The 9,824-nt window shown below is 31.0% G+C and overlaps 2 protein-coding genes across 2 annotated transcripts in view; one reads left to right on the top strand and one right to left on the bottom strand.

Annotated features, from left to right (window-relative positions):
• The window catches only part of LOC111626997, a 22,259-nt gene extending 16,205 nt beyond the window's left edge, over window positions 1-6,054 (bottom strand). Inside the window, exons 1-2 of the mRNA XM_023370536.1 lie at window positions 5,736-6,054; window positions 5,571-5,665 (exon numbers count right to left, since the gene is read on the bottom strand). Of these exons, the coding sequence (XP_023226304.1) occupies window positions 5,571-5,665; window positions 5,736-6,003 (363 nt within the window). The 5' untranslated portion in view covers window positions 6,004-6,054. The remainder of the gene's footprint in view (window positions 1-5,570; window positions 5,666-5,735) is intronic.
• A 199-nt stretch (window positions 6,055-6,253) lies between these two features.
• LOC111626999 (cytochrome b-c1 complex subunit 2, mitochondrial-like) overlaps window positions 6,254-9,824 on the top strand; it is an 11,225-nt gene continuing 7,654 nt past the window's right edge. The window contains exon 1 of the mRNA XM_023370537.1: window positions 6,254-6,408. Within this exon, the coding sequence (XP_023226305.1) occupies window positions 6,361-6,408 (48 nt within the window). The 5' untranslated portion in view covers window positions 6,254-6,360. The remainder of the gene's footprint in view (window positions 6,409-9,824) is intronic.

Raw genomic sequence — 9,824 nt, forward strand, 5'->3', positions numbered from 1 at the left:
CAAAAAAAATGAAATAAAATAAAAATAAATAGATAAGATTGTTGAGGGACATTGTATTGGTTCACACATAATCAGACCATGATGATCAGAACCCTTGTTGTATATCACATACAGTAGTATTGCTTTCAGGATGCAAACTTTTGAGAGTAGTGCAAACTCTGTAGATATTATTCGATAAGGCATAATACTTACCTATAGCACGTAGCCTTATTCTTGAGCGCAATTTCACTGTAGTTCCATTAGTACAGTACATCCAAGGCACTGCGATTAGGACAATGAACGCGACGGGTGGTTGACGCATAGGAAAGCAGAGCACTTCCATCAGGACAACACTGCCGAGAGATGGTTCACAGACATCAGTTAATAATGATCAAAATATGACTGGATGAAGATTGGCACTAGTGATTGCTCCTCATTTCCAATCACACTCCCTGTGAGTTGGAAATGTTATTCTCTAAAGATATAAAGTATATAGTTGGCTAATGCACAAGGTGAATCAATTTGAAAAACACAAATTTTCACAGAAAATGTGGTACATGTCCAGAAGCACGATCATTCAATTGAAATATTATCGTTCAGACACATCATAGACAAGTTAATGAGATTGCGCATGTAGTTTTAGCGTTATATTACTGGTTGTTCATATCAAATATCCCTTTTATGCTCTTTCAACTTTTTGTTAATCAATCTTTTTGTGGCCCCTATGTAATAAAGCTCCTTTTGGTCGGCGCCTTTTATTGTGTAACTGTTTTCTGTATACCCCTGGAACCAGTTTTTTGTCTACGGGTGCTTTGTCATTTCTTAGCATTTGAAAAATCATTGGGTTTATTACTTTAACTTATTTTATTTGGTTTCATATTAGTTTACTTTTAATTAATTTTTTTATGTTTTAATTTTTAAACATGTAAAATTTGTCTGAATTTCTGTTAAAGATTTAAATAGCCTTCAATGTTCTGGTTTTATTTCAAACTTGTATTATCTGAAGATGGGATGAGTCTGAAAAAATGTTTTATCCTAAAATAAAACCCAACTTTAATTGTTTTAGTGTTTGTGAACTTGGCTCTATAAGAAATAAATGTAAATAAGCAAGAAAAGTACTGATTATTCCTTAACAATTTGAAGAAGTTGCAGTTATTGATGTAGAACAAGGAATGACTAATGCACAAGGTTCCAGTAGTGCTTAGGCAATATCCAGGCAACTGAATATGCCATGTACAGCTGCATGGAAAATCTTGCATCAAATGCTGAAGTTTATAAATCCTGTATAAAATTTTTCACACAAATTACTTCATGGTGATACAGAAACTGGAATGCAGTTTGCTCTGCAATTAGCTCAAATGAAATGGATGATTACTTCACAGGATGGCCTTTGAAGATCATGTGGAGTGACAAAGCACATTTTTATATGAATGATAGATATAACACAACCTAATTATTGCATTTGAGTTGCAAATAATCCTCATGTTTCAGCAGACATCTTTACACTCACTGAAAGTTGGTTTATAATGTGGTTTCACTACATCGTTTAGCATGTTTCTACTTTTTGAAGAAAATTGCACAACAGGAACAGTGACTTGTTCTGTTACTGCTATTAGGTATCAAGACATGCTGCTCAACTTTGTTTTTTCACAACTTCAGTAGCAAAGATGTCTCCATTCTATCATATTCATTCAGGATGTAGCACCACCTCACATTGGACTACTGGTACAGTGAGTTTTACAACACTTCACAGAAAACAGAATACTGTAAGGTCTCTTTTTATGTGGATTATTTTTATGCGATTTTGAAGTTGTGCGGTTTGTATTTCATCCAAAAATTTCTTGGACAAACATACATATAGGCTTGTTTAGGAAGCCCGTGTATAGACAGTCTCCAAAAATCGTGGAACGCTCAAAGCTCACTCCATTTGTTCCACTGATATATAACGTTTATGGATGTAAAGGACAGCTAGATCTACCTTAATCGCTTTAGTTCCTAGCAATTTTTGATATAANCGATGAAAATTCAACGCAAAGCGACACGCAACGGAGAAAAATTTCGACATCGGATACATTAAACTATTTTTTCGTATGTAAATCAGTTATCCGAAATATCAGTTATCCGGACAACCCCAGTCCCCAATTGATTCGGAAAATCGACGCTCTACTGTATTTTTTATGTTTAATTACATTAATATCAAAAATTGCTGGGAACTTAAGGTGTTAATGATTCAGAATGTGCTAATAATCATTAAAAATAACAATTTAACTAATATAAAATAAGTACATTTATAATCATTGCTAAGTGACTTGTATTTCATTAATGTTTTCATAAATAATAAGAAACTATTTTCTGCGAATGAATGAGATGCAACACGGTTTTTAATTGATGGATGTAGTACCATTAAACAAAGGGGTGTGTGTCTTAATTTGTTTACAGTAGGTGCCAACTTACGATAGACTATAATGACAGCATGAAGTACACATGGTTCACAGAAATTATTGCAAAAACACAAAGAATCCTTCGTTCGTGCATATAGGACGACCCAGGTTTTTGAAGCAATGAAAAATGAATAAATACCTCGTCTTATATGAGAGTAAATACAGTATTTATCTTTTCAGCTGTAAAAACCTCATTAATTGAATTCTAAATACCAAACAGATTGGACAGGATTCTTTATATGAAACATAAAAATTGGGATAAAACATAAACATTGATTAATTATTAATTCATCAAAAATGACATGGGTAGAAGTAATGAAAAAGAAAAATGAAACTGTTGTTATGAATAGAAGGGTAGATGAGGTTGGTTTAGGCGGTCAGTTTGAATATCGAGTTATGAAGGCGACTTGCTAGTCACTTCAGAGTGAGAAATGTATTCAGTATTCTTACATTTATAAATCCATTTATGATCTAGGTGAGTAATAATAACTAATACAGTGATTTGTCTACTTTATAATTATCAAGTAGGTATAATTTTTCAAACATTTGACTTTTTTCAATAAATGATTTATTAAAAATTACATCTAAGACCCCACAAGTTAAGATCATAAATAATGTCATTAATGTGAGAGTACCAAATAACTTCCCCCACTTTAAAGTGGCTGACAAATCATCTTTGTAACATGACCTTTAAACTTTTACTACATAAACACTGTTGTTGTAACCTTTTTAAACTGCTTTTCATTACTACTGTACTACAGTTTTTATTGAATGAATGAATAACTGAAAAAATTTATGGCTTTTTGGTATTATAAGCTTAATTTCAACAATAACATCAAGGAAATCATCAAGGAATAAAAGTAAGCTAAACAAGCTATTATTTATTGTGACAGCATCACAATACTGGGCTGCAATTTTTAATCATATTTTTTAAATTTATTTAATTTGAAATATAAGCTCTCCACCTCAAATTAGTAGTGTCTTACCCCTGTACATCATACTTTTCCTGTTAGCAATAGAGTTGTGTCGATCATCTACCTAACTCCTTTCAGGGGAAATTTTTGAACTGAAATAACATGACCCAGTTTGCATCAGAAATTTATATACAATTAATTGGGGCCTCCTCCCCTAATCTTTCCACATCTGGTCTTGGCTTTCATCTATGTAACTCAAGAAAGGACAGACAGATAATGGACAATAGTGGGAATTTATAGGTCTACAATTTTTTCAAAATGCAGCCCAGTAACATTAATATATATGACAGTAAGTGATGACTGACAACTTAACCAGATTGGTCTTTTCTAACAGATAAAGAGTATTGTTTAGCTTTTTACAACCTGCCCTCCTTCCCTATTCCTATTTTCTACCTGTCTTTATTCAACACCTATAGTCAAAATTTGTCATCTAAAAAAGTATTTGAACAAATTCTCTGTTTTCATAAGGTTGTTTATGGACAACAGAATATGCTATTTAGAGGTAATTATAATAGACATCCTATTTGAGGTGTCTTGGGTTAGTAAAAATGTCTATTAAATAGAGGTGTTTACTATTCAGGTGTGTTCATTAATGAAGGTTTCTCCGTATTAATAAAAATAACAATTTTTTGATTAAATTTTTAAATTTCAATTAAAAAATATCTTTTTGTTTAAGTGAAAATATGGTATTGAAATATTATATTTCAGTATGCAATATAATTTAACAATTGACAGCCACAGGGTCAAACCAAATAATGTAAGTCTGCCGACTTTTAGGGGCAATTAGTTAATTGGTAGTCAGGAAAAGTCTAGGGACTGATCATATGTGGGTGGTGATGCTGGAGGCAAAGATGACATGTCCTTACAACAAAACCATTTTATTACAATAAACTAATGCTTACATGAATGTTGACAGGTAGTGCACGTAGAAAGTTAGGTCAACAATTCCACACAGTCCAAAATAACAGAATTCACTTGTCAGTTCACTGTTTGGATGTCTCGTGATGACCAGTGATGGTGCTTGTTAGTTCGAGATGTCAATGTTCTGATATGGGAATGTCAACGACACAGATTAGTTGCAATTACAATTACATTAGGCAAAAATTGGCGCTTTGGCCTTGAGATTCAGGTTTTTTATAGGATTTTTCCCTCGAATCTCACCTTTTGATTGGTCCCGTATCCCCTTCCTCGCTTCCCGATTGGTCTCCCTTTCGTTTCTAGGTGAAAACCAAGACACAAGAATTGGGTCACAAGAAAGATTCGATTGGAGGCATCTATACGACACCTTTTTGTCGACTATGATTGGAGATTGTTGATGGAACTATAAATCTGGCACTCATAATTTAGTCCATTGTTTCTGTTTTCTGTCATTTTGGAACTTTAACAATCGTATGTGATGTTTTTCTATTCATCAAATCTGTCCCCTTTTTTGACTTTTTAACCGAGATCGATTGTTTACAAGTGCTTGTGTCAGAGTTCCATCTTCCCCTGTGAACATTCCACCCAATCCATTCATCTTCCTATCGTGTTTGTTTTAACAACTGCAGGGTTGCAGGGTTTTTTCTCTCTCCCCTACATAACCTTTATTTTGTTTTTGTCTCAGGAAATTTTTATATATTCAATGCAATATTTTCATGATTTCGGACCTTGTTTAGAACCTCACAATAATTTTGGCACCCAAGACAAGCCTAACAGTGCCAATATATTTATACTTTTATAAACAATATGACACCTTTTCCATATTTCTTCCAATTTGGCACCCGAAACAGTTGTCTCTCTTCCTCATCTATTGGCACGGCCCCAGACAGCCAGATTGCTAAGAATGCAATGACATAAAACTGTCACTCTAAAGGATCTGAGTTCAAATCCTACAACAATCCTCAAAAATCTTCACAAACAACACAGCCTAAATAAGCAAATATGTTGAATCATTTATGACCCAACATTAAGACTACGGACGATTTGGATTAGATAAATTAGGTAAATACATCCAGACTAATTATGGTATGTGAAAGATATGACCGGGATTGATACATCGTTCACCACTCAGATACTACAATTTTGGGCCTGGCCCAGCCCACAATAGATTGAAAAAGGTTCTCTTAATGCTTACAAAGTCAAAAAAATTAAATAATAATAATTGACAATATTGGAAATTAAACAGGTAATTATCTACCTTTTTTAGAATTTTATAACGGCTTGTTCGTTTAACTTGTTTGTCATATATTTCTCCTAAACGATCAATTCTTCTCTCGAGATCAGATAAATGATCTAGGAAAGAGGAAAGTGTAAAATAATATATTTACATTTAAATAAATTGCATTAAAGAAATAAGACTCACCTTTCATCTTTTTAGAACGAACAATTTTCAATCTAGTTTTGCATCTAAGATCTCTCCACTTTGACATGATCTCTTGATTATTTCTCTGCACGTTACTCACCATATTTACTCTTCTCGTGATTTCCTTCCACGCTTGTAAATCGCTAAAGGGAAATTTATCGTCTTGTACGTCTCTATTTTTTTCCAAACATTCTACTAAAGTTTCGATTTCGGCGGGAGAAAAATTCGGTCTTCTTTTAGTCCTATGTTTAATCCAATTCAGCGCCATTTTGTTGTCTTTGTAAACAGAATATCGAGTACTCGATTCTAATTGGCTAAGATTATTGCCAAATTCCGTCTATCGATTTTACCCTCTTTTTTTTACTTTCTTATAAATTAAATTGTCGTTTATTATTTACGAGTAATAAATTTTCTAGGATAATTTTTTGTATAAAAAAATAATAATTATTTAAAGTTATAAATTTTCTTTCTGAACTAAGATTTTTTAAAAAATATTCTCTTATTTGAAGATTTTAATTTGGCGGAAGTTGGGCTATAGTCGTTCGTTGCAATTCGACTGACGGTGACTGCTTTAGGTCACCGAAGTTCGGCTGTTTCTGAAATTTTGTGTTAATTTTCTTCGAGAATGACTTTAACTGCGAATTTATTAAAACGTTCGGTAAACATTGCTAAGGTATGTTTTAAAATTGATCAAATCATTATCAATATTATCTTTAAAGATCAATGATTAACTTGAAGATTTACTATGCAAATCATTTAAATGACCATATTTAATCATGGAATTATATACAAAACTTTATTAAAACAATTATGTTGATCTGAATGTTTAATATAACTCAATATAAAAGAAACTTGTATTATAATTTTTCTTCAATAAATGACTGAATATAAAATTTATTGCTTTTATGAAAAATATATGATAAAAGCAATTAAGCTGATACTTTATTATGTAATTAATGGATTTAAATTCACAAAAGTAACTTGGTAAATAAAATGAACAGCATAAAGTATTTAAAGAGTGCTTTCCTGTTTATTCAGAATTCTTCGATTCACGGAAATCAAATCAATTTTTATAATGTTGTTGACACTGTAAACAACAACATTGTAAATTTTTTTTGGTGTTTTAGTTTATGTATGTCTAGTTGTTAGGGTTGTTTCCTTCAGTCTCTTGGGTGGTCAACTTTCAGAGGTCTTACTGTAGTTCTTTAAAGTGATGGTAAAGAAAGCTGAATACTCTTGTGTCAAATTTAAGCATATTGATGCCTTAGTCTATAAATCACTCTCCTTTCTTCTACAACTTTATTCACCAAAAATAAAAATAAGAATTTAGTATTTATACATCCTGCCGTACCATATTTAGGATCAGTCACATTAAGAATTTTCAGTTTCAAAAAATATTGAATAATTGTTCCTATTAAACTGTAGTTGTCTCCAAGTAGAATTATCGTCTAATAATGGGGATAAATTTTCTGTGCTAGAAAAATTGGGTATCTATATTTTCCCTATGCAAGATTAGAATTCTGATCAAAAAATTTTCTATATAGGGATCACAACCAGAAAGTTAGAAAATCATTTTGAACAACACCATGCATTTGGCATATTTTACAGAAATATGTAAATCTCAGATAATTTGAAACTGCAATATTTCATCCCCTGAATTTCAAACTGACAAGGATTTCCTGTAATATGATTAGCAAACATTGAGAAGTATGTTAAATTGTTTGAATATTTTTATAGAATATTTGAAATTAGTATTATTGCTATTCTATAGTTAAGAAGTATTAAAATATTATTATTGTATGTCTCAGTTAGATTAAAGATTATTAATGTAACAATTCCCTTTTAGATACTTTAGAGATAAATGTTTACATAGTGTTATTTTTAATGCTTTTGACACACTAAAAGGTGAAATATATAAATAAAGCAAAATATTTTAACAATGGATAACAATTTGAAGAAACACAAGTGGTTTTAATCCAGTTAAGAAACCATCTTAAAGTGTAGTCTTTACATACTAAGTTAACTATATTGGCAAATTTGACTTGATGTTAGACTGTTGTTGATGTTGTTCTGTTTGTAAACAGACATCACTTCAGAAAGTGTCTGTTTCAATACATTAGATATCTTCTTAAGAAGATATCTAATGTATTGAAACAGACACTTTCTTTTAATGTATTGTAATTCTTCTTAAGAATAATCTAATGTATTGACACTAGGTATCTTCTGAAGAAGTGATGTCTATAAACAGACATCACTTCTTCAGAAGATATCTAGTGATGTCTGTAAACAGACATCACTTCTGTTTAAGAAGTGTTTACAGACATCACTTCTTAAATTCATAGCCATACAATTGTATCTACACAACCAATCAGGATTTTTTGGGGTAAAAAGTAGCTGTGTTTATTTATATGCATTGATTCATCTGCTGGTCAAAGAATAAAATAAGAACTATCAAGACTATAGAAGTTTCTTTTGGTTTTCCATATCAGCTTATCTGAAACATATATAAAAATGTGCAACATAGACTCCTGACTTTACCAAAATCAGCAGATGAACCTGAAGAAAAGATGGGATTACAAATGTCAAAGTAATGGGCTTGTACTCTACAAACTTACACAAAACTATTTTAAAGGACATAACATTAGGATTACTACAATTTGTCCACCAACTCTATGTGTCCTTATCAGAAACAAAAAAGATCCATAACCAAAAGAACTAAAAGATGGTATGTACAAGATTCTAGTGATGATAAATATAGAGCATAAATGTATGTTACACAGGTAGTATTTACTGTATTCTAAAAGCCAGGCTAACTGGACACGGAAAAAATAAATTTCCATAGCTCTTGCTAGGGAACACATGCTCAAACATATGTTATATTTAACTGGAAGGATGCTAATGTAGTCATGCCTCCTCAATATCTAATGTATTGACACTAGATATCTTCTCATTTAAACTGTTGAAGAACTGATGATTGCAATCGACTCCTAAACAATCCAGCAATGAGTTGCATAACTTTCCTGGCAATTAAAATTTTATTTAAAAAATAACTTTTATATTGGAAGTGGAATTTGCGGTAAAAGAAAGATTAAATCAGAAATAATTTATTACAACTAAACCCTTTCATTACCGTTTGCCACGCCCCTCTGTTTACGTGTAGTTTCTAAAAGGGCCAAGGGAAGTATTGGTCAGACAAGGTCAGACAGGTTATATTATTTGAAAAATTCATCAAAAATCAATTTATCGTTATATTCATATGACAAAAATTATGTTACATTTATTAATATCTGTAGTTATGAATTCGATATTTTTAAATACATTTAAATATAAACTTCAATAGAAAAAAATTATAATATATCGGACCTGACATCAAACTGTGAAGATTTGCAACATTTTTTAAAATTTACATTGTCCAGTTAAGTGTTCTTGGCACTAAGCCAAAACGACTTGAAATATTGTTCTGTACAATTCTATATAACATTTATAAATGTACGATTTTTAGTTTTAAAATTATCACAAATTATATATATCCTTCGTTTGGAATTAAACCTTTATTTTGCTATCAACGAATATTAGGAACTAATATTCTTTATTAATTTTATTTCGAACAAAAATATAAATTTTTGTGATAAATATATAAACCAGTAGTAATATATTTACGATGTGCTAATATTTTAGATTAAATTAAAAAATTAAAAATAAAAAAATATATAAAATATTATGATTGAAGATCACAATTTAAATATTTATCATACATTGACTTATTATAACTAAATAAACTTATTATAGCATGAATGAACGTATTTTAGTAATATTATTACGTAAATATGCTATAAAATAAATGAGAGAATATATAAATTAAGAAAATAAATCGCTAAATAAAAATTTCTGAGTCAACAAAACACCACCTGGACAAAAATATGTGAAACAGATGGTAGACAACACACTACAGTCAAGTGGTGGCATCTGTTGCCAAAAATTTTCATTAAAATCGATTTTTCGCAAGGTAACAACAAATCGGTACTCTAGTACATTGTTATAACAATGGGGGGGTGCGACAGATCGTTACCCTGGTTTTAGGAAAGTTAA

Source organism: Centruroides sculpturatus, unplaced genomic scaffold (genome assembly GCF_000671375.1).
Source record: "Centruroides sculpturatus isolate CEXI.00-Female unplaced genomic scaffold, Cexi_2.0 scaffold445, whole genome shotgun sequence".
NCBI lineage: Eukaryota > Metazoa > Arthropoda > Arachnida > Scorpiones > Buthidae > Centruroides > Centruroides sculpturatus.